The 26,668-nt window shown below is 29.6% G+C and overlaps 1 protein-coding gene across 6 annotated transcripts; it reads right to left on the bottom strand.

The window, feature by feature from the left end:
- Nucleotides 1-25,423, bottom strand: LOC148274077 (palmitoyltransferase ZDHHC20-B-like). 6 transcript variants are annotated; one of them, XM_088237665.1, is made up of 8 exons: nt 25,160-25,423; nt 24,954-25,075; nt 24,753-24,859; nt 16,901-17,138; nt 14,654-14,801; nt 12,534-12,660; nt 9,417-9,545; nt 1-772 (listed from the first exon to the last, which is right to left on the bottom strand). In XM_088237665.1, exons 1-8 carry the CDS (start codon nt 25,302-25,304, stop codon nt 643-645), a joined length of 1,146 nt encoding a protein of 381 aa, XP_088093791.1. In that variant the 5' UTR covers nt 25,305-25,423; the 3' UTR covers nt 1-642. The 6 variants fall into 6 exon arrangements, with proteins under 6 accessions (XP_088093791.1, XP_088093792.1, XP_088093794.1 ...); XM_088237666.1 differs by having other exon boundaries at nt 14,654-14,783; nt 25,160-25,413; XM_088237664.1 differs by lacking the exon at nt 1-772 and adding an exon at nt 5,896-6,209.
- Between the last annotated feature and the right edge of the window lie 1,245 nt (nt 25,424-26,668).

Raw genomic sequence — 26,668 nt, forward strand, 5'->3', positions numbered from 1 at the left:
TTTGGAATGTTTGAGAACATATTATAATACTTTCGCTCACAACTTAACATTAAGATATATCTAGTGATTTAATATAAAAATGCGAAACAAATAGGAATCATTTAAGTTTTTACAAAATGCATAAGTACATATTGCAATGCTGGAAAACTTTTATAAATGGTGTTATAACTTGTCTTAAACATCTGGCAAGAATAATAATATTTTACACGCGTTGTTTGTGCGTGCTGTGAAAAGCTCAAGCTGATGAAACATGAATCACGAGATTTGCAAGTCCGTACATCAATTCTATTATTTGACTAAGTACTGGGATTGAATTGATTCTATGTTGTCTATAGTAATCACTTTGAACAAAGTTTTACATACATTACATATAATATTATGTAGTATTGCATATTACTCTATCAACATCGAGTAATTAAAAAAATACTTTAAGGCTCTAGTTACATTCTCAGTCATATTTTTTATTTTTGCTAGCAAAGTGATTATTACAGATATATGTATTTACACAAATAGAATTTATTGGATTCACAAGTCCATAGATGTATACTATTCATTCTTCTACCAAGTTCACGAGTTTATTGACTATGGAATGTCTGCACACACAGATGAGGTTAGGATTCCTCAATTTAAATTTTACCTTACCTAATTTTCATATAGCAGAGATGCTGATGCCGAAGAAAATGGCGGATGATCAGCCCACTGGTCAGATCCTAGAAGGAGTTCTGAATCTTCTTCGATGTGTCTCTGCGGGTATGTGATTCCATCGCCCATGCTGTCAGCATCCAAAAATTAGTAAGGGACAGAAAACAACAATTTGGACTCTAATTTTATATCTGATAAAGTATTTTAATCAGGTTTAGGTACTCAAAGTGTGAAATTATTTATGAAATATTCAGATAAAATTATATAATTTTACCTTATTTAAAATATTTTATTTAGCTGTTTTTTGTAGCAAAATAACAAAATTTGATCTGACTGATTTCATATTTGTTGAAGTTTGTTAAAAAACGTTTTTTTTTAATATTGAAAAAAATATCCTTTGCATTTATTATTAAATAATTTCTTAATTTATTGGAAAAAAATATTGTCGCTAAGAAATTTTCAAAGCCTTTGTTTATGATATGTAAGCAAAGTACTTATTTTTTAGACGGTATTTGGATCACTAAATATTTACTTTATAAATTACTTTGCAAAGGTTATTTTTCTTAGTTTTTAGTTTTTTTTTGTAAATACACAAATATAAGATACGTATTCATATTAAAAAAACCATAGCAGGTTTCTATAAACAATAAATTAAAAATTAAAAAAAATTTTTTGAAATCTCGAGAAACCCAATTGTTAGTCATATTAAAAAAATGATAGCAATTTTTTTGGATTATTAGTACTGTGTTGTTATGTATAGTATATATAGACCCTTGAGGTAATAATTATGAATTATTTTTATGGCACTGTAAAAATATTTTTTTAATAAAACCAAAACAGTAAAACAAACCATCACACCGCTTCCTTGTAGCACTTTTTAAATGCAGTGAAACCTTTTAATCTTTTCGTACGTTTGGAATTTCGCACCCGACAAAGTAATTTTGCAGCATGACAACGCTTGGCACTTTATAACCAAGAAAATTGCAATCAGTTACTTGTACATATTAAAAGCAATGGCCAGAGAATGTAATTTCATCTTGTGTTTTAATGTTTATAGAATATGTTTGGTCATTAAGGATATTCATGCTAGTTTAGATCTGTATTAACTACCCAATAATGAAATAGTTTTATAAGTCTTCGATAATTTTGTCCCTATACTATTCTCAAAGTGTTTGGTAAATCCTTCACATTGAAAATTCCACAACTGTTCATTTAAATATTTTTTCAACAGTGCCTTATTTTAATTCCATCTCGTTGTTAAATATTAAACTCTCATAATAACACAGTAAGAATTAAATAAAGCAATGCATTATTTTATTTATTATTATTAAAACAATAGTAGCGTTGATGCCAATGCAAAATATGTTTTTATTTATTATGTTCGTATAATACATTATAAATTTATTTTAATTTTAAATGCCATTTAAAAGATAAGATCTACCTTTCAAATATATATATTTTTTTAAATACAGCAGAACCTCCATATTTGTCATTGATCTGTTCTTGGGGTTCTAACGAATATAGAATATGTAAAAATAATTTTTCCCCATAAGAAATAACTGAAATTCAATTAATCTGTACCTGAAAAAAAAAACTACTTTATCATACAGATAAGTTGAGGAAGAACAAGAGTTGCTATCAATTAATAAAATAGCCAATAGTAATTCCAATTCTGATCTCATAAGATCATAGGGTTGCGAGGCAGTACTGGCGGTGGAAGAGACGACGAATACGGGGGGGAAAAATTTACATTAAAATGTAACGATTATCGAATATGGGGGGGGGGGGGTTGAGGAATATAGAAGCTTCCCTGTACCTGAAATCCAATTGTCTTTCATTTTTTTATTTTTTAAAAATATATTTACAGTCAATGGACAAAAACTGTGTTATCTTCATAATGAATTTAATAATTAAAGAAAATTGTGTGATTTAAAAAAATCTAATAATTTAAGGTCAAAAATATTTTTAAAAACATCACTTACCTACACCTACATATTTAGTTTATAACCATATTACTAAATATTAATTTAATTTCTGGAATGCATTATAAAGAAACTAAAAACATATCTATCAATCTACAGAACTAGAATTCTATTTTTTTTCTTCTAATAGAAGATGTATTTGCTATCGATTTGAAGACATACCTTTTTTGTCATATTATTCAGCTATGGTATTTCCATCTATACAATAGTCTTATTAGTTTTCTGTATTTTTTAATTAGACACGGTTCGGGTTGGTGGTGTTTTGGTGTTGTGTTCTGCTATTTCACGTCATACATCATCACACAATTCGAGTCAAGCTGGACTCAACTAGTCAAGCGGATAGGTGCCAAGCTTGGGAAGCCACAACACAAATAGGAAAAATGTGGCTAGCATATGCACACTTTAACAAACACTAATTATATTATACACTCAAAATTAAATGATTTTGGGACAAAAAAGCCGCTATTTTAATCTTTAGAAATAAGAATAAAGAATGGTTGTTTAAACAAATTAGTAACAAGTCATGTATTGGGTGTCAACATAAGTTATATCCGTTTTTTTCCAAATTTATAAACAGAAACACCGAAAGTTTTTAAAAAAATGGTAAGGGTACATCATTCGAAAGATACTGTGTTCGCTCTACAAGATATTTGTTTGCATAATGCAACATAATTGTTTGCTTTTAAGTTACATATATTATTTTATTTGATTACTAGCTTTTAACTTCAAAATGAAACTAGACAAAAGTGAGCATTTTCAACACCTTCTGTTCACGTTCAATCGAAGGAAAAAAGCTGCCAAAGCTGCTCGCGATATTTGCACAATGTACGGTGAAGATTCCATGAATTCTTAATTAATTTGTTGTAAAATGATGAAGGAGAATACATTATTGACTAATTTGTTGTATTTTTTTTGTTGTCAAAGGAAAAAGGAAACAAAAGTGTTCTCTTTATTTGGAAAAAAATAGACAAAACTTGTGTCAACACCTAATACAATAGAAAAAATCAGTTCAGAACATTGCATTTATAAAGATTCCAAATATATTTTATTTAAAACATTACAAATTTATTTATTTAGAACCTACTGTATTTGGGGCTCTTGCGGTGCTAAAAAAATCTGTGTCTTAGAAAGAAGTACATATAATTTATATTTTACTGGTTAATTAGAGGATTTATTTCAAAACAGCTTCAAATTGAGGGCAAAATATATCAGATGTAAATTAAGTGTTCAAAATATAAAAAAAAAACAAATATGGATATTAGGCTGACTACATACCTAAACAAACATACATACATACATACATACATACATACATACATACATACATACATACATACATACATACACACACATACACACACACGCACGCACAAACATGTTTTTATCACATGAGGCACACACAAGGAGCATGCAGGATCTAATGAAAACAAAATAATTTATATATATAACTCTTTTGTATTCACTATAAGTATAAAAAGAATAATAAAACAAAATATATTTAAACAAATAACAATGGTAAAAATGTTAATGGATAAAACATCGAACATTTTAAATATTAACCATAAAATTATTTAGATATTTAATGGGGTTAGAAACAATTGTACATAATGTCGAGTCATAGTGATTTCTGGAATAGATAGATACCAATTAAGATCCATAAATATTGATTGATTTGGTGTTTATTTTGTAATTTAAACTCATAATATAAGAAATCAAACACTGATTTGAGTCTACTGAACATTTTATTTTATTTTTACAAATATAAAAACAACAATTTCGTGACAACTGTTTCGCCTTGTTAGGGCATTTTCAAACAAATGTTTTCAAACTAAATGTTTGTTTTTATATTTGTAAAAATAAAATAAAGTGTTCAGTAGACTCAAATCAGTGTTTGATTTCTTATATTATAAGTGTATCTATAAATATATTTATCCTCGCAACAAAATTAACTTCGAGGTTTGTTAAGGTATCGTACCATTTCTTCTAAACAATAAGCTTAACAAATTAAAATACATGTGCCCAAGATAATCATAAATAATTGTAAATATAGACAGGTGAAAATTTATTATAATCAAACTAATTCTTCGCCTTTTTTAATTATACATAATTCGCAGTAATCCTAGGTTTATAACGGATTTTAATTAAGATTTTATTGAATTAAAAAAAGTATCACATACAATTACTAAAATATTATACTTAAAAATAACAAAAATTTGATAATTTTCCGAGATTAACTTGTACAGAAGAAGAAAATACTTTTATTTGTCACTAGCTAAAGTAATTCATTGCAATTGTTTAACTTTGAGAAGAGAATAAAGAACAATGTTCTTCTTTCAATTATATATGAAAATCTTATTACTAAATAAAGCTTGGTAAAGAAGATTGATTTTTAAAATTTAATTCGATAACAGTAATATGTCGAAGCAATCATAAAAAAGATTAAACTGAACATATTCAACATAATTAACATTCATTAAATTAATGAGAAGGTTTGAATAGAGGAAATAAACTATGTTTTCAGTAATAACTGACTAAAAATACAGATAATGGAAAACATTAATATTTTGTGACTTTATTTAATAAGTAATAAATTATTGCTCTATAATTCTGTATCAAAATAAACAATAAGTAAAAACATGATTCCCATTATACGATTTACAGGAGACCAAATTGTCTGAATGTCCCTAGCTAGTAAATACAATTGAGCACTCACAATGGAATACTAAAAAAATTCTATCATATTGAATTCGGATTGGATTGATTGTTCACCCCCCAATGATTTGTTTATAGTAAAAATAATTAGAAAATACAAATATGTATGACAAAGGCAGTGTTCAATTCTGGTCAGTTTTCTAGTAAGTAATATTATGTAGGAAAATCAATTTAATGCTATTAGAATTAGCATAAAAAACATTTATAAATAAACACAAAGACCTACTTTACGCAAAATAACACAATAATGTGATTTTTTCTGCTAATAATAACAAAACTTATATAAAAGTCCTTACAATACATACTAATTAAAAACCTCCATCCCTGTTGTAATTTGTTAATTTGTAATTACATTTTTCAGAATTATTATTTTGTTTAACGACGTAATTTAATACATATTGTGTATTTTTTAAATGTAATGATTAATCACAGAAAAAAATCTTAAAGGTACAAAAATAATAATACTTCTTCCCATGAAATAAACACGAATAAGTCAGAAAGTAGTAATTCATGTTTAGATGCATCTACTGTTCTGGTATGCGAATAATAAACAAGATTATTTTATATTATATCTATATATTTGAAACTACTCATTTGAAAGAAAAGTACTAATATATATTCAGAATCAAAAGTAGGACACCATTAATTTATTAAGGGGGGTGACACTAACTAGTTCTTTATACACAAGGTAATAATTATGGTATTTAAAATTTATTAAATAATATTATCAGTCATAGATAAATTCATTTGCCTAGAAACTATTAAAATATGAAAAAAGATCAACATTACTGTTTTTATACAATCTTAGGATTGGTATACGGTGGCGGCTTCGGATATAGGCTTGTCGATTCATTTTCTAGTATGTCTGGATAGCTGTTGTAAAATAAATCAAATTATTACTACTTTGTATACATTTCACCACAATTCTCCAAAGCCTGTATTATTAGTGTCTATATTCATTAAAGCTGTTATTCTGTTATTACATAATATATGTTCCCGCAAAGCAACCTAGAGAACTATTAGTCATAATTTATTGGTGTTTCGGACCCTTATTATAATATAATGCTACACGACTACTTATAAATTAATACCACCAAAGGTGAAAATCCAATATTCACCAAAATGTATTATTTCCCTCGAAATTCTTGGAAAACTATTATTAATTACATTTTCTATTTATATTATTCTACGCGTTGGTTTTGTACAAAAAATATTTACTCACTAGTTTGTACACGTTGTTAAAAAGCCATTTTCCAAATACATTTAATTCTATACATTAGGAAAATTTTAAAGTCAAATTTTAAAGCAAACTGCATATTATACAAGTCACATTTGTTTCGATGTGGATTAATATACATATTTGTAAGCAGCTTCTGGAATATTGCCATCGTGATTTTTCAGACGAAACTTTCTCCTGCATGGCTGGCGTAGTTTGGAGCACCCGCAGCTCTTGGTTGTTCTTCTCATGGCTAGTCGCAAAGTCAATAAGACTTTGGGAAGTGCTCGGCACAATAAATCTAGCGGATTCTAACAGCAATGCCTACAGCGGGAATGCGATCTAATATAAGGCACTAATTGTTTCAGTTTTGTTTTAAACGCTAATCACCCCAGCAACTACCACAGCTCAATACTAGCGGGAAAAAACACAATCCAAACACTATTCAAATATTTAACACAAGCAATCTTATTAATTGTAATTCTTCATTACTGTACCAATTTTTAGCAGTATAATATTACATTATGTACACATACACATTGATATTGCTGTCAGTTTTTTATTTTTTATTTTTTTAATAGTTTAAAAGCTAAAGCGTATCATTAGTATGAGCACCATGAAATAAATACTAAATTATTGATTAAATATGTGAACATTTAATTAAATTAATAAATTATGTAAGTTCTAATCATTCATTTGCAGTAAATCAATGAATATAACAAAATTCCAGAAAAAACTGTGTTACTAATAAGATTCAAACATATGAGGAATTATATGAACAACAAATTTTAAATGAAAATGTAAGTGAAAGAAAAATAATGTGTACAAAGTAACTTTTTTGACTGATACATCTGTATTGATTCTAAAGAATGATTTCAACCCTTGTGTTTAAAGCGAAAGTACACAAGATATATACTGATTTTTGATCTCATCAGTTTGCCTATATTGTATCAGTTTTTAACGACAAAATAATTAGAATAATTACAATAAAAACATTAGAAACTTTGTTCATGTTTAAAATGGTGTTAATCTAAATTATCAGAAATCACTCCTAGTAAGGGAATATGAAAACATGAGAAGTTAGTAAAATACTGCGTATTTTAACATGTTTTGGAAAGAATGTAACTTTAATATAAAGTGTCCAACGGAAAAGTCTTTAGACTTAGTGGGTAATTAATTATAATATGTTACTAAAAATACCAAATAAACGCTGTTCTGCAGCACTGAAATTGACAAAATAAAACTAGATGCAAATACACCGGGGAAAAAAGGTAATATGGAAATCTAGGCAGTAACAGGACTTGTGACCTGTCAATGGTTGGTTTGGGTGGCCAATTTACACACCGTAAAATTCACCATTCTGCCTATGTTTTTACTTTGATCGTGAGTTAAAATAAAATGAACATTATATTTTCTCATATCTTCATAATTGCTGAAGTAAAACCATGCACTAAAATGTTAATACTAAATAAAAATCACCAAATTATAAGTAGTTGATCCGGTGTCCATATTGTGTGATTTTCAATAGTCAATGTCAATCCGTTTGATATTGTATTGTCAAAGTATTTATAAAAGATAAATAACATAAATACATATTATATAGTATCTATTGTACAATATCCACAACCATTTTTATGCAATTATATCCAAGAACCACGCTAATGATGAACCTTTGAAACCTTAGAGAGAAATTTTAAACCCACTAGCTTTTTGTAAAACATGATTTCAACATATAGGTGGACAATTTATCTCTTTGGAAAAGTGTTCAATGTATGTTATATAGATAATATTACCTAATTTTCTGTGCAAATGGTCAGCGTTAATTCATTTAAAATATCACAAATAATTTAAACTTAATACAAGCGAATATTAGCACACAAGTCTTAACGTAATGGCATTTATGAGCTCTTTCGCTTTCACATTTCTAGAAATATTTTAGAAATGTATTTTTTTTTATAGAAAAACACTTTAGACCCTGTGAATATCTATGAGACTCATACAAATATGTGTAATATTGCAACTATAAAGCATAATATTTACTTGTTGGTTAGAAGAATCAAACCAGTATATTTTATTTTTTATCAGCACACCTATACAAATTACAGTTTGTAATGATAGATAATATTGAATATCTGAAACTTGTGTATTAAATTCTTAAATAATTGTGTATGCATCTTAAAATAGCAAAATGTTCATTATTTATGTCAGTCACATTTTCTATTAATAAAATTAATATTTGCAATACTAACTTTGTGATTTTCCATAATAAAACTACTTATTTACTTTGTGCAAAAGCACTAAAATATATTTTATATGCCAGCCGGTTTCACAACATGAATGTTCCTTTGTCAAGGCTTAAAAATTAAACTAACACAAAATATTTTAAATCTTACCATATAACAAATACATAGATACCCAAATACATAATAAAGACTTATTATATAACAGTTCTTTAATAAAATAAAAATATGCATAAAAAAATATCATCCAATCAGATAGCTACTACCTGCCCCTTATTTCTTTTGAGGATTTGTAGCCTGGACGTAAAAAATTGAACACATGTTGTCACATGATGTATTTAGGTACTTGTTTATTTGGTAAGATTTAAAATATTTAGTGTTCTTTTTTTTAGCCTCGACAAAGGAACAGTCATGTTCTAAAACCGGTCGGCATATTAAATTTATTTTAGTGATTTCACATAGAGTAAATACACAGTCATATTAATTAACAATTTCTATTATTCAGAACACGTTTACAAGGAGAGAAATAGCGCATAAAAAAGCTGCAGGTTTATGTTTCAAAATACCAATAGAAGCTAAGTGTAATGCAATTAGTGGCGTGCGAGGTTCCCTCAGATGTCTGACCTTGGTCTCGTGGTGCCAGTGGAGTTGTAGGTTCTCTGGTTGACGGTAGCGCCGCCTGCTGACACGTAATGGCTCAATGTGGGCTGCTGGTGGATCCCACTCACCGGGAACTCTGAACCGTCACCCAGACTACACAGAACAAACGTGAGACGGGTGCCTGATATCGCCCCATATGCATGTTCCCTACTATTTATATTTCGGTAATCGATGGGGGGAAAAAACCCTGTACATTTTCATAATTGACTAAAATAAAAAAGAAACATAACCTAAACAGCATAAACAATGCAAATATTTAGAAAAATATACTAAATACAACATGGTCCAGGTAGACATATTATAACTGGTAATGAAATCAACTTCAAATATAAACCTCATATAATACTGTTAAGAATAAATATGTGGTATTGGTACAGATGCGTGAAAGGATAAAAGGGAACGTTTGCTTCATAAAACTTATTTATGCTGTCAGAACACGTCCACATAACTGTTAGAAGAAATTTTATACATGCTTCTAAAACTGAACATGTTATAACATTTGGCTAATTTATAATGCCATTTTTGTGAGAACTCACCTCACAGTTGCTTTAGAGTGTTTTAACTATTTATTTCAACTCATATTAAGACAAATATACTACCATAATAATTAGAGCTAACTATGTACACTACCTTACCTCTAACATACTATACTAACCTACGAAAATCTAGCACTCCCTACTAAACTATTTTACACTACGAACTCCAAAATCATGTCTTTCAAGTGTAATGTGTATGTATAAGAGGCGTGGTAGTTGGTTCCGGACAAAGGGACCAGAGACGGCAAAAGTGTGATCTCCAAACCTACAGTTTGATAAAACCGACCGATAAATGACAACCTAAGGGCTCCAATAAGCATCTTGGGAGCCTATATAAATTCCTTACAAGTTATAAATATAAGAGCAGAAATTATTAGACAGATAATATAAATCAACCAACCTTAAATATGCTACTTTTCAGAATTGTTAGACAAGTTTAAATTTATACATATTTGGATATTTTGGTAATAAATGTCTATCACAGCTGTAAAATTTACTTATAAGTGAATAGTATTGGGTTAATAATTAATATTTTAATAAAAACAGCAATTTGAATCAAATTTACGTGAATATAAATATAGCCAGAAGTTGAAACTAAATTCAAAGAACTGTGTGTTTCTTAATTAAAGAATTTCTAATACCATTTTTTTAACTTTAAAAATACCTAAACATATTTTAATGTTTTAAAATATTTTTGATTTTATAGATTGCATTGGGTATACATTAAACATGTATTACTATTTCTTCTGCAATTTATAAAATCAGATTTCTAGTATAAAAAATATTTTACCTAATGAGGAAGTTCAGTGGTTTTTTATTTTTTTATTTATTTGTTAATAAACTATCAAACTTAGCCAAATTAAAAAAAAATATATTTTTATGTATCATATAATCAGCGCTACGATTTTTATAATTGTTGTAATTTTGAAATTACTCCACATGTGACGTCACAAGTTCTTGTCGGAGAGTTCTGCTGATTGATGAGTTGACTTCTCGAAAACCGGAAATCTATCACAGTGAAATGAGTGAACCTGTGATGTAGTTCAAAGTAGTTCATTTTTATTAATTTTTTCATACATTTTGGAGATGCTTCTCCGTACAATTAAATGCTCTTTTTTTTACCGCGAGTAAGAAAACATTTTTTATAATCAATTTCCAGTAGGACCAAACTTCCTCATTATTTTTATGGTAAAATACTTGCCTTATTTATCTGACCACTAAGCATATTTTGAAATATAGATATGTAAAGAATTTTTTTACAAGGTACATAAAAAATAATATAAAGGTTCACCTTACACCTTACAAACATGATATTATAATATATTGGAAAACATAAACAATCTTATGAAATCAATATGAACATTTTTACCATTGTTATTTATAGAAAATAAAGTCATATGAGTGAAAATCCAAAAAATTAAAAATTTTAAAAAGTCAATGAAACGAGGGGAATACATTCAAAAACCTTTCACAAAAAATGTTAAGCAATAATTATCACCGTTCATCCGATAAAATGAAGATTCATTATCTACACACAAAAGTGAGTAAATTTTGTAAAACAATCTGATCAATTAAACATTTTTTATTTAAAAATTTTACATTACTTGATCTATGGTCCTTGTTTCTCTTATTTTTTATAAATTCAAGATAGAATAAAAGTGATTCAAAACTGCACGCATTTAAAAAAGGAGGAAACATTAGAACAAAACTAATTGTTTTTAGAAAATTAACAGTTTGCTTTGGGTCTCGAACCCGGGACATCCCGATATCAAATTAGCTGCTTAATCAACTTAGCAACTAAAAAACAAACGATTCCTTGTCAGTCTTCTTACTACCTACTTAAGAATTATATTTAGAGATTTTATCTTCTTAAATGTAACAACACTTTTACGAGCATGGTGATACTATCATCTTTTATAATTGTTAATATGGTAAAAGTTATACTTTTAAATTCCAAGCGGCTCTTGGGGGTTTCGATAAACTAATAAAAAGCAAGGTGGGTTTAAAGAATGGCAAGTATTTCAAAAATAAAAAATACTATTATTAATAAATAAACAAAGATGGAGAACATTTTAACATTTTGACACACTAAAAATATTGTAAAAAAAGACTACTTGAAGAATATAAAAACAGAAACACCACTTTTTAGTACCTAGTTAAGTTTGAAATGCTACAAATAATATTTGAAAGGAAAAATGCAGTTTGATAGTAGCAATTTGACAATAAAATTTCAAAGTACCTCATTTTTAGGCAGTGAACTATCATTTCTATTAAAAATTCAACAAATAAAATACATCTAGAAAAAAATATTTCAAAATCGAGCTGACGTACCATGTGGCTTCTGTATTACCAAATTATAATTATAGACCAATAAAATATGGTAAAATGTTAAATCATTAGTATGCCATATTAACGCTTGGATATTTATCGTAAGAAAGTAAAGTTGATAATGGTATGTATGGGCCCGTAATCAGATATCAATTGGTACGGTTTAGTGCAAATACAGAGATAAGATTGTCACATAAAGGAAATAAAAGAGACTTACCTTGTAAATATGGGCAGCAGCCATGTCTTAGGATTATCTCCAAACACCTCTTGAAAGTTGTTATATCGACCTAATGAGAAGCCGTTCTTATCTGTCCCAGATCGGAAGATCGGGGCTCGGAATGCCTCTGAGAAAGTTAAAAGACTGTTACAACATTTCGAATATCATTTTTTTTAAATACATACAAATTATAATTCATTTGTAAATAATATATTACGAATTAGATGAATTAGAATTTAAAATAAGGATTATTATGCAAATAAGCGATAATAGACAATAGTTATTATAATATCATCATCACTCAATTGTATGCACTTTGGAGGTGCAAGGGGCACCAAATTTGTACACGAATCGTATCGCATTTATATAATTTTTGTTGCATGGCGATAAGATTATCAGTCTTACGCTTCGGGTACCAGTCCAGAGACAAAGGAATATTGCAGTGTAAAAACGCCTTTTCAAATCAACATTTCATGTCAAACATATCGGGAATCAAACCTGAGACTTTGTGCATCGCAGACAAGTGCCGTAACCATTGTCCAGGAGGCCGATAAATTATAAATCATAATACCAGTAGGAATTTTTTACAGCTACAATTTCGAAACGAAAAAAAAAACATAAATTATTAAATAAATACATCGATTTATTTTATAAACGAGATAAAACCTTATTTTGTAATATTATATTCTGCATAGAATATTAAAGTTCCTTGAACATTAAATATAATAATAATTTATGTAATTTTCAATTTGTTGTTGTTAGTAAATATTTGTACATAACCATTTACCGACATTTTTATATTATTCTGAGATTAGCATGTTAAAACAATTGGTATCCTGATGAAGAGATATGTATGTCTCAAACCCAGTAGACATAGAAAAGTCGGTAAGCAATCGTATACAAATATTTGTGAACATTTATTGAAATGTTTTTCGGCAATGTTAATGCTTTAAATATTTATAAAAGTATCAGGTCAGTCCAAAAGTTCATGCGCATTTAAAAAAAATGTTTAAACAGTGTAATTAAAACACAATTTATTATTTTAACCAATGATATATTTTCCTAAACTATCTACAATTTCTCGCCTTTTAATAGGTGGCTTTTTTATTCCATTTGTGTAGACTCTGGTTTCGATGCAAAAAAAAACTTGAAAGTTCTTTATGTACTTCATCTTTAAAATGGAATTTTCTCCCGAGAAAAAAATTTGAAGGGAACGAAATAGGTGAAAATCACTTGGAGCAATGTCTGGGGAGTAAGCAGGATACAGCAAAAGCTCCCAATCAAATTTAGTCATTTTTTTAGCATTTTCTGAGCCGTGTGCGGCCCAAGCATTATCATGATGACACAGTCTTTTGTTTTTATGAATATATTGTATACCATTATTGTATTGCCCTTGTTTGTCTTTGCTACATAGTTTTATGTTCTTTTTGTTTAGTTTCTTGTATTCATGTTTCTTCATGTAATTGTTGTAATTGGCTTAGTTAGGCCGTATACATAAATATATATAATTTGCCTGTACGCGTGATATCACTGAATTTCTCCTAAACGGCTTAACGGATTTACGTGTGGTTTTCAGCGAAATGTAGATCTTTGCGTTGTGTGTGTTCGTAGATATTGAAATTTTTAACCGAATCTTCGAAAAAAAAGCTGCAGATCTGGTTCGTTCGTATTGATTACCGATATTCATTTTCTATGGCTACTTATTTTCATCTGATGTTCAAAAAAGTTGGTGATAAACTGACCAATCGATGACAAGATTCGACAAGTTTGAAAATCTATTGTTCTAAGTAGGAGTCATAGGGAATCCCATATATGGTATAAATGCGCACAAACTTATGGACTGACCTGATAGTTAGCATTTAACTATAATGCATAAGATTCTGGGTTGGATTCCTGACAAAGTTGACATAAAATAAACAACTAAATGTAAATTTTATTTTACTGCAATGTTTCACAGTTCCCGGACTGGCAACTGAAGTGTAAATTTGATTCCGCCTTCAGTAACAAATTATTAAGAGACGCTGCAATTGGTGAACTATCGTAGTACTCTATACGGATATATTATGATGATAATTTATATACATAGTATATTTTGAATAAATAAAGATAGGAATACATACCCAAGGTAGATCTGTTCTGCATGACCAAATATACGTGGTAGCCGAAGAATGACACAAGACTAATGGCAAACATTAATGAGACGAAGAAAAGGAAAAGGATGTGAAACCGTCCCATTCCTTCCAGTTCGCCCTGAAACATTGACACATCCTTTAAAAGAAAGAAAAAAAACTCTTAGAACCTTCAAAACAAATAAAATTTGCAACCTGAGCTTATACAGTTCAATTGTTTTGATGGCAACAGAGTTGCGGTTTAAATATGATACAAAGCTCAAACTGCAAAAGCTAATAAAATCATAGACAAAAAATAATAATTTATATATACGAGGGCGGATTGATAATGAAGCTACCTAGCGCTAGATGGCAGCACAAACACAAAAAATATTTATTTTTTCCAAATTGCAATCTGTCAAACGGCAGCTGTTAAAATGTAAAATGCTGAAGTTACTGAAGAAAATATCAAGAAAATCCTCAATATTATGAATGATCGCCGAGTGAAGTTGCGTGAGATTGTTGAAGTGGTAAACATCTAATATGAATGTGTGTTCAACATTTTGCAAGAACATTTGCATATGAAAAAGATATCGGCAATATGGGTGCCGCGTTTGCTCAGTGTCGAACAAAAACGAGTTCGAGAGACCACTTCACAGCAGTGTTTGGACATGATAAAGCGTAATCCTGTTGATTTTTGGTGTCAATTAATAACTGTTGATGAAATGTGGGTGCACCACTATACACCTGAAACCAAAAATCAATCGAAACAATGGGTGGAAGCTGGTGGAAGTGCTCCGAAGAAGGCAAAGGCAGTGAAATCGGCTGGCAAGGTTATGGCCACTGTATTTTGGGATGCACTTGGAATATTGCTCATCAATTTTTATTTATTTATACTTTTACATCGTTTGTATTCTCTTTTTTTAAACAGAATAATGTTCCCTCACTGGGGTGGGGTGTCCTGTGCCGAGGGAAACATTTTACAAAATGTGAAACATGCCTAAGATTAGCTATTTAACAAAGTTAACATAATAAACAATAAAAAACTAAAATATTCATAAAAAACATAACCAATTTATATAGATCAATAGAAAAAATTTCATAAACAGTGCACACATTTTACCTATTTGGATCCACAATCACAGGAAAGTATTATCGTGCATTATTGGATCAATTGAATGATGCAATCAAGGAAAAACGACCACATTTAAAGAAGAAAAAGGTGCTCTTTCTTCAATACAACGCAAGGTTCACACAGCATTAGATATGACGCTAAAATTACTAAAAAATACACTTCGAATTGGTTGATCATCTACCTTATAGTCCAGATTTAGCTCCTAGTGACTTTTTCCTGTTTCCAAACTTGAAAAAATGGCCCGCAGGAAAAAGATTCAGCTCAAATGAAGAAGTGATTACCGAAACTAATGCGTATTTTGAGAGGTTCGCAAAATCGTATTATTCAGATGGTATAAAAAATTTGGAATTTCGTCTTTCTAAGTGTGTCGAAGTAAAAGGAGACTATGCTGAGAAATAAATGGTTTTTAAAAAAAAAAAGTTTTTTCCTACTTAGGTAGCTTCATTTTCAATCCGCCCTCGTACATATTTAATAAAGAGGAAAGCCAGAATAACAGCACCGTTAATTTATTATTTTCCACTCTGTGTTGTTATATAGTATGTCCAATTTTCTTAGCCTAATAATAGATTTAATTTTAAGGTAATTTTATCAGGATAAATAGATATCTCAACACAAATGGATATATTTTTAATCAGTTCATTCAGAAAACTCTTACTTCACAAAAAAAACTACATTGCCAATTAAAAAAAAAAAAAGTCAATATGGATGTCTATGTGCATAAAGTGATTATGAAAATCACCAATAACAGTTCATCAGCCCTGTAAATGCATAGACTTGAGATTTGTGTCTAAAAATGTTGGTATAAATATAATTTATTAAAAATTGCTAGAAAATAAAGTAATAAAAATAATTTGTAAATATTTCAACAGACATATTAGGAAATGTCAAAAAATAAAATGAAAAATAAGATACAAAATAAAAATAAAAAATTATAAAAGAAACAAGGGAATATAATAATTTATTCTTCTCTGTTTTTATGTACAGATAAAATTCTGAGATTAAAAAAATATATATTATTTGTCTACAAAGATTTGGACATACTCAAAATATTGTTGAATAAAGTTCAGTAGAATGAAATATTTTTAATGACATAAATGATTACAATATAAGTAAAGATGGATTACCTTCCAAAATATAACAAAATACTGCATGCTAGTAAGAGCAATATATATGCAGTACAGTAATGCATATCCCAGGAAAAGGATGAAATATTTATAATTGTAGAATGACACGCAGTTGTTAACCCACGGGCAGTGGTGATCCATCTTTAGTACACATGTTCCACACACGCTGCAGTGATGTGTCCTATCGGGCTTGACATGAACACATCGGTCGCAGTACCTTATAGCACCAGATATAGTTCTGAAACAATATAATTGTAGAATGAGATGCAGTTGTTAACCCACGGGCAGTGGTGATCCATCTTTAGTACACATGTTCCACACACGCTGCAGTGATGTGTCCTATCGGGCTTGACATGAACACATCGGTCGCAGTACCTTATAGCACCAGATATAGTTCTGAAACAATATAATTGTAGAATGAGACGCAGTTGTTAACCCATGGGCAGTAGTGATCCATCTTTAGTACACCTGTTCCGCACACGCTGCAGTGATGTGTCCTATTGGGCTTGACATGAACACATGGGTCGCAGTACCTTATATAACAATATATATAGTTCTGAAACAATTTGTTACTGTAATATTTTATTTTTTTTGAATACATCTTTCTTTAGTAACTTTTTTCTGTACAAGCTGTTCGTCTTTGGAATGACCTACCTCTCTCCATTAGATGCGCTTCGTCCTAAAGTAGTTTTATGAAACGTCTAGAACATTAGTATCTTTCTATAGAACCCCAAACCTAATGTCAAATGTCCACGATAGAGTTGTTTAATCCGAGATCCAATTTTCATTAGTTCTCTCATTAGATGAGCAAAGTACGGTAAAAAAAATTACTACCCTGGCAACACTAGCGAAATGTTCATTTTGTTTCTTCGAAAATCTGACAGATGGAAAAATAATTCAATTTTTAAGTAAAGCCCGTTTTATATTGAACATAAAATGGTACAAGATCTTGTACAAGTTCTTGCGCAGTTTTTTGAACAATAATTATTGTGCCAAATCTGGGGCCATTTTATTAGCTGTTTTACACTGGGCAGTTTCTTGCGCATAAGCATGCGCAGTACGTAGTGATCGACGCCATTAGAGACTACTGGCTGTTTGACATTTGACAGTTCGCAAACTGAGCTATTTAGTGACGACGCCGTTAATGACAACTAACAATATATTATTATTTTTGCGATCAACAACCAACATAAGGCTTCTAAATTAACATGGATTGTGAACATTTGCTCTTAGCAGCTTTTGAGAACTACAGGACGTGAACCTAATTTGGGAGCTGACAGAAATGCCCGGAGGCTCTTTATGGACACTATATGATCCAACTAGGGATCAGATATGGAATGATGATGAATAGTATTATTTGGCACAGCGTTTTTAGATTACGGTTTTAAAAAATCAAAAGGAATGCTCCGTATTAATCGCCTTTTTACAATTTTCGATAATTTTTCCCTCACGAGCATTGATTTATATTCATACCTATCTAGAAAATAATACAATTCAAGAAAACATAAAAAACATTATGTAGGTACTCATAGATATCTATATACTTATTTTGTTTTTTTAATAAATAGTTTATTTTATAATAATCTTTCTTAGTATCCAATTCAAATTAAATAAATAAAATTACACAAGCAACAAATAATTTAATACACCTTGAAAATTGAAGTTGACAGATGACAGTTGAACAATATTATAGTGGGATGCGCGCGCAGATATTGGCTCAAATATTGTTTGAAAAATAGGACGTGTTTTATGTTTTTGGAATTTGACCACATATTTCATACAATCTGTGTATTAACTACACAATATTTATTGGATCAAATTCTGCACAAAATCTTGTACCATTTACTGACAAATATAAAATGGGCTTAATACATTTGTTACATACACATTCATTTGCTAATTACACATGAAATGTGATTGCATCATGTTTCTTTAAGATCCTAGCAGTATTTCTACACATTAAAAGGACACAACACGGCATAGTTGAATTCAAATCGGGAGTTTCGTACTGAGCGACGTCTACAAAGAAACTAATGGGGCAAAACGTAAACCTACTCATTTATGAGTAGTTTAGTCACCTTCTGTTTGATCTGCGTATGCGGTTTCTGGACTTTTCTTAATTCTATGTGTATATACTTGTTTATACTATAGTCATATGAATATCATATATGATTATTTTTAATGTTATTTGTTTCAATTTATGCCAGGATGTTCTAATTAAGTGCAGCCAAAACTTTTAAGTCTGGCTCTGCAGACTTGTATGAGGCACAAAAATATTTATCTTTCTTATTTAGAATTAAATGATGATAAAGAAGATAGTGAATTAAGAATTTTTAATTAACTAGATCAGGTAAAAAAGGAATCTGAGTAATTTTCGAAATTCAAATCTGGTTTGAGTAACTGGTTTGCTCGAACGGGAATGGATTTCTGCGATCAAATGTGGGCTAACTTGTAAATGATTAATATGTATATTTAAATGTAAAATGTAATAATGTATAAAGTATCAATGATGTGTATAAACTTAATATATATGTATAAAATATAATATAAATATGTATGTGCGAATACATATGTGTATGAATGTATGGTTAAGAATGCATTACAAGTGCCCCGACTCAACACGGATTTTCTAGCGAGTCGGAGCAAGTTCACAGACATGGGTCGTTCCTGATTGTGTCGCTATAAACTGTGTCTCTGTCCTTAACAAATGTATGTATAATGTAATTAATAAATAAATAATAAATAAATATAAATAAATAAATGCTGAATTGCTTTATAAATAAGAATAATTCAGTGTCCTATGTATCATTAGGTGTGGATAACATAGATAATAAAAATACAAGCTTTTTGTGAAATTCAATCCATTTGACATGTAATACTAACACTGTTCTCCGCATAATACAATATGCACTATGTAAACAATCATATATTGACACAAGATATAGCTTGTTATTATAAGATAATCGAAAGAGATTATCACATAGTTTTACAAGATACCACTTCGCCTTTCAAAATGTTATTAACTGAATAAAAAAAAAAGACACTATAACTATCACACTTAATTTATCTTAATTATTTATATTTGTCGATGGCTGTCACAGAGAAACATTGGGTAACAATTTTTTTTTTAAAAAGAAATATTGGCGTTTGTATAATTTACCCAAATATTTCAATTTTGGTGGCCATTTTCAACGAGTTGTAAATAACTCACTATTAGATAATGGAATAAATACTGTAATTGACGACTAGTAAAATTCAAAAATTTCCAATTATTTTCGCAAACACTGTTTGATAAATCACTTAAAAATGAAATTATCGCAATTGGCTCACTATGAAGAGTACATAATGCCTCTAATCTATATATATAAAAGGCCATGTTCATATGTGTGTCCTCGATAGACTGAATAATTACTGGACCGATTTAAGTGCGGTTCTCAGGAAAATGTAGATCTTTGCCATGAGCATATTTATAGGTCTTAAAATCTTCGATTTGTTAGTAAAAAAAAAGTTAGGAGCTTAAATGTTTTTTTCATCGTTCACCAAGGCTGCATTTGCCGAGAAGGAATATACAAAAAAAAAATTGTAAAGTTGTTATTTTTTGAGTTATAAAAAAAATGTTTTTGAATGTTTACAAACAACATACGTTTTTTATGGATTCCAATTATCATCATCATCCCATCAAAATGGATTATTTTTATATACTTTCTACCTATTTATTTCTTTTTACTGGATTTTTGGTAATACTGAAATAATATTGACTGACATTCAATACATTTTTGAAAATCGCATTCCTAAATAAAGTGCACCCCTGTTGGTGGGAAGAGCAGAGTTTGACGTTAAAGTTCTAGAATTCAATCATAAACAAGTACCTAGGTACCTACTTACCAATGAAAAGCTGAACAATCTTTTTATGTCTATTCAAAAGGTTTTTACACACTTTCACGAAATAACCAAGCATTTCGGTTTCGAATTAAATGTCGAAAGGAAAAAGAGGAAACATGGTCTGACTTTTCTTTATGCAAACGTATTCACGTATTTTCACCCTGGATTATGACACTATAAATATTAAGCATCGATTAATAGTTTATTATGGGAACTGGAACCATCCAAAAACCAATATAAAAAAAAAACATCCAGTTTTAAAAATATGATAACTATTTTTGAAAAACACAAAACGTACCGACAGAAAATTCCATTCGGATAGTCTGAAACTGAACCAATTTTGTAATTTTAAAAAATAACAAAATAAGTTAAGTTTTAAGGTGCGGAAAATGGGACATTGAAACGTCGATTTTATCTATTTTAGTTAGGCATAAGGCAAAAGGTCCGAAATGCATTTGTGTTTTCTGCATAGCATCGGGAAGGCATCTTCAAGACAGTGACATGAAAACAATGTACAAATACCTATTTTTCAAAATTCCCATCACCGCATATTCTCACAATTTATGTAATCCAAAACACAAAAATAATCATGTACATATCGAATTTAACGAAATACAATAATTTATATTAAATTTTACATATATATACACAAGTATGTACTCAAATCTAGCAAAACATTGTCGGGTTCAGCTCATCTATAATAAATTGAAACAGAAATAAATTACTCATATATGTGATACGATAGTTACACAAATTAATTGAACATTATAAAAACTCGCATAGTATTTTATCAATATATTATGTAGATAATACTTTTAGCGTTTTACAAAATTATTATAGGTTCATACCTGACTGGCTCAATCTTAAAGAAACATTGCAAAAAATATGTGTAAAAAAGGCAATTAGAAGAGAAAAATCGGAAAACTTACTAAAAAAACATTCTAAAATAATAAATGGTATATTTATTGTATAACTTTATAATAAATTAACTAGTAGGTAGTCATGTTATTCTTTATTTTTGCATAAAAATGTCTGCCTTAAAACAGGTTGTACCTATTTAGAGACACTAGACATAATCCAGAGAAATCTATTACCTAAGTATGTATGTAGTAGATAAAGAAATTGTAATTTTTGTTAAAAAACCATGATTATTATTTAATTCCACAATGCTTAGCATAGAAATCTTTAAAATTTAAAAGATAATAAATAAATGGTTAAAGGAAGTGAATAGTGCATAATCAAACAAAAAATCCTTCTTGTGATAATATTAAGGTAACACTAGTTTTGCAGAGTTTATTTTTATAAAAAATATTTTAGTTTCAACATACATAGATAGGCTTTAAAGGCTTTTATTAAACTGATAAATTATGATATGAAAAGATAAAGAAAAAAAACACAGAAAATATTAAAAACCAAATATAAAAGATGTAATGAAAGTATCAATACAAAAATTATTAAAATTTAACACAAAAAGACTTGACCAAACTAACATTTGAATTTAATAAATCAACATTATTGCATACCAAATTAAAGGTTAAGTATCTTTGAAAAGGTAAAACATGTTTGGCTTAGTGGAAGAGATAAATAAATTAAATTTTTAAATAATACACAGGTATTAATTAAGATAGAAATTTTATTTTTCATTTTATATATGGTTACTTTTTCTCTTGGTTTATTGCACTATAATATAATTTCAACCACTGATAATGAAGATAATGCTCTGATGTTGAAAATCTTATTATCATTTAACATGTACGGCTTAACACCCTCAAACATTGATAAATAATTTTGATGAACAGTTAAATCATAAATTACGATCATTTGATTAGTAATCATCTGGCTAGTACAATACAATGAGTTTTATTTTGACTATCATGGAGAACTTTTACAAAAACACTTTTATACATAAAATTATTAATCAAAGCATGGAGGTAGATTTTGATAACATTTATTTAGGTTTTCTTTAGTTAGGCCACAATTTTATACAAAATTGCACCCAAGAAAATAGAATATTATTAAAACTCATATTTAAATCTCTAGCCACGTTCAAGAAACGCCCGAAACATTACTATATCCTTAGAATCCTAACCTCTCTGTATTTTACTGTTTTTTAAATATATATTTTTATCCCTTTTCTTTCCTTGGTTCCTCTTTCTCTCTCCTTCAAAACTCATTATCCACATTCCTCATACTTTAAGATATATAATGTACTTTCGATTAAGTTAATATGTGCAAACATTATCTCCCCATTAAAAAACAGCCATTATTTTGAATTAATTAGGTTTTTTTTTCATGTATGTATCTTTTGATATATATTTTCATTTTTTAGTACAAATTTTCGACCAGCCTGATTTTGGATTGGCTGGAAGATATTGCTTTTAGCAATAAGTCTGCCAAAGTAATTATTCTTCGTACTTGAAGATTTAAATAAATCTCTGAATAGTTTTTATCTATTTTTAATATGCATCGCACCCGAGCGATGCATAAGTCCAAAATTCGAATTTTGGAGTACATTATGCAAAAATGTTCTTAAATATATTTTCTGTCTGCTCAAAAATGGCATATTTTTAAAAATATTTACTCGTATGGTGCTCTAAAAGTAAAAATTTCTAGTTCAATAAAAATGAAACAATGATTATTATTTAAATTTATTTCAACAGAGAGGGAAAACATTTATGAGAAGGGAATATGGAAGTCTAGGCATGTACAGGGCTTATGACCTGTCATTGGCTGGTTTAAGTGGCCACTTTACACACTGTGTAACATTCACCATTCTGCCCATGTTTGAACATCCACATTTCCTCAACAGGTTTCAGCTTTTTTACTTCACAAAGGTCAACAGATGGAAGAGTTGAGGAAATGTGGATGTTCAAACATGGGCAGAATGGTGAATGTTACACAGTGTGTAAAGTGGCCACTTAAACCAGCCAATGACAGGTCATAAGCCCTGTACATGCCTAGACTTCCATATTCCCTTCTCAAAAATGTTTTCCCTCTCTGTTGAAATAAATTTTAATATGAACAACTCTCTAGGGAGGAAATCCAGCCAGTCTGCAAGCATTTGGACATAATCAAACATTGTTCAATGATTATTATGCCATTATTATTTCTGAAAACTTTAAAAACTAGATGGCACAAGTGAGTGAACTGTAAGACGTACATTTGTGTTTGCAAATGAATGATAGTTTTCTGATAGCGCAGGTATCGTAGGAACCGTATTCCAGTTTGAAAAATGCTTTTAGTTGTACTACTGTTACTCCCGGGGAGCATGTGTGTGTTTATGATTTACTCAAATATTTCCATTTTGGGGCCACATTCTTTACTTATAAATAACCGTGTTAGAAAATGGGAAACCTGCTGTGGTAGTTCAGTAGGTTGGGTTCGAATCTCGGACTTCCTGATCCAGAATCTGTGACACTGCCAAAGGATCACAACCCATCGCGATTATGAATTTATGCACAAAATTGCGTATAGTTTTTACAGAAAAATGCTTGTCTGCAGGTTATAAATAATATAATTCTGTTAAAGAATATTGATATGTTTTACTTTAATTTCTAATCATCAGTCTACACATCTACAAATGTTTGATAGACATTTTAAAAATACATTGAATTAGCACAATAACTATAGACTCATCCACTCTTATTGGGAGGGGAAATTGAAGAACGTAAGTAAAAAATAAAATAAAAATCATGTATTTTATGCTTACTCTATAAACAATTTAAGGAAAAAATTATATTTAATCTTTACATATGCATTGAGTTTTATTAATTTATCAAAAATATGCATTGAGTTTTATTAATTTATCAATATAAATTTGTAGAGATTTTAACACTTCATTCCTATATCAAGATGTGGAAAAATATGAGCCCTATTTAATCACGTTATCCTGTAATTTAGATAAACATTCTGGAGACAATCAACATGCAAGAAATAATTTTAAGAGCCTATAAAACGGATAAATTTTTACCTGTTATAAATTGGTAATTCTTGGGCAAATATTTCCAGTAATCTCCTTTGAGCTTCCTCATTCTCTGCTGCAAGTAGTTTTTCCATCTCGGAATCGGGAATTTTAAACTGTAAACATTAGACGCGTGTTAATCTTGACATATTAGAGAATATTTTTTCCTATGCGACGTTTGTATTAAAAAATATATATCATTAATTTTACCTTGGATGGAACACGCCCGATATCCGTGAAAATTGTTTGCCAATAAGACCAGCAAAACATTGCGAAAAGTAAATGGTATATTACCAAGTAAATCGCCCTTTCGAAGTTACTCGGTACCGTCACTAAAACAAAAATATAACACAGTAGAATGAAGTTGGAAAATTCATTTAACAAAACGAGTTAAATTGTCAATTTTAAGCACTTACGAAAACACAACTGAACCACATAGGCGTAATATGACCATACCATGATTGTCACTATAAATAATACTGGTAACCATTTCACAGCTTTGATGCATATCGTGCAACACTTATTGGAAGTGGTCCTGGTATTTGGGATCGGGGCCATCATTTCTAGGGAAAAATGGGCCTTTTAAGCTAATTTTACTATCATAACATAAAAAAAAAACCATTAATACACACTGCCACAAACTTGATCCGCTTCTCGACGAATTTTTTTCATTCTATTCTAATTTTCTATGCTATTCAAAACCCAAAGATAAAGTTTAAATAATCTCTCCAAAGACTTAAAAGGCTTATTTTTCCTTTATTATTCCTCCTACCAACCATCGGCTTCTCTCAATAAATTTGCTTTAATGATGAATAGTTTATTATGGGAATTAAAACCATTTAAAACTCCATAAAAACGTCCAGTTTTATCTGCGGTCTTTGGGCGCACGGTATACAAATATATGATAACTATTTATGAGAAACTCAAAACCTACCGATACATTTTTTTTTTATTCTGATACTCAGTATTTTAAAAATCGCAAAATTGGTTCAGTTTTGAGGTGCTAAAAATGGGACAAAGAAACGTCGATTTCGCCTATTTTAGTTAGGCATAAAATGCAGTTGTCTTTTCCGCATTGCATCGGGGAGTCATCTTCAAGACAGTGACAGGAAAATATTGTTCAATTACCTATTTATCAAATTTACCCATCACCGCATATCGTCACAGAAATACAAAAATAATAATGATTATGTACATATCAAATTTTTAATCCTAATTTATATCAAACTTTAGATTGTGTTAATTTAATATAAATATACGAGTATGACTCGCCTGCAATCTGTATTGAATGCCGCAGCGAGACTTATTTTCGGAATCTCTAAGTTCAGTCATATCACTCCACTACTTCGGGAACTACACTGGCTACGTTTTCAACAGAGGGTCGAATACAAACTCTGTTGGCTTACGTATAAGTCACTGCACAACTCGGCTCCGGAATATCTAAGGGAACTATGCATTCCAGATGAACTAGCTGACAGGCGTCTCACGCTTAGATCAGCTACGTCTACGGTGAGAGGAAAAGTTATTATACCTCTACGCAAACAGCGCACTAAATTTAGTGAACGCGCATTTGCGGTCGCAGGCCCTATGGCATGGAATGCTCTCCCAGCAGAGTTGCGAGGCTGTGAAAGTGAAGTGATGTTTCGGAAAAAACTTAAAACCCACTTGTTCTCTAAATCATTTGAATAAATCCGTAGCACGTGACAACAAAATAAATTATTTTAATTTAATTACTTATTTAAAAGCTTCAATTAAATTAACTTAACAATAGAATCACCATGTAAAGCGCCATTGAGGTATTTTATTACGAAAATGGCGCTATATAAGTTATCCATAATAAATAAATAAATGACGCAAATCTAGCAATAGCAAAGCATTGCTGGGTTCATCTCGCATATACTTTACATTTTTATAGCTATCTTTTT

The sequence above is a fragment of the Micrasema longulum genome, unplaced genomic scaffold, assembly GCF_059751315.1.
Source record: "Micrasema longulum isolate JH-2025_06_02 unplaced genomic scaffold, ASM5975131v1 h1tg001764l, whole genome shotgun sequence".
NCBI classification, from domain to species: Eukaryota; Metazoa; Arthropoda; class Insecta; order Trichoptera; family Brachycentridae; genus Micrasema; species Micrasema longulum.

What these genes read in the sequence shown, in the direction of transcription:
- LOC148274077 (XM_088237665.1), bottom strand. Translation starts at nt 25,304, where the DNA reads ATGATGGCCCCGATCCCAAATACCAGGACCACTTCCAATAAGTGTTGC. An exon ending in TGTGGTTCAGTTGTGTTTTC is followed by an intron (nt 25,076 to 25,159) that starts GTAAGTGCTTAA and finishes TTTTTGTTTTAG; the next exon opens with TGACGGTACCGAGTAACTTC. An exon ending in GCAGAACAGATCTACCTTGG is followed by an intron (nt 12,661 to 14,653) that starts GTATGTATTCCT and finishes TAACTTTCTCAG; the next exon opens with AGGCATTCCGAGCCCCGATC.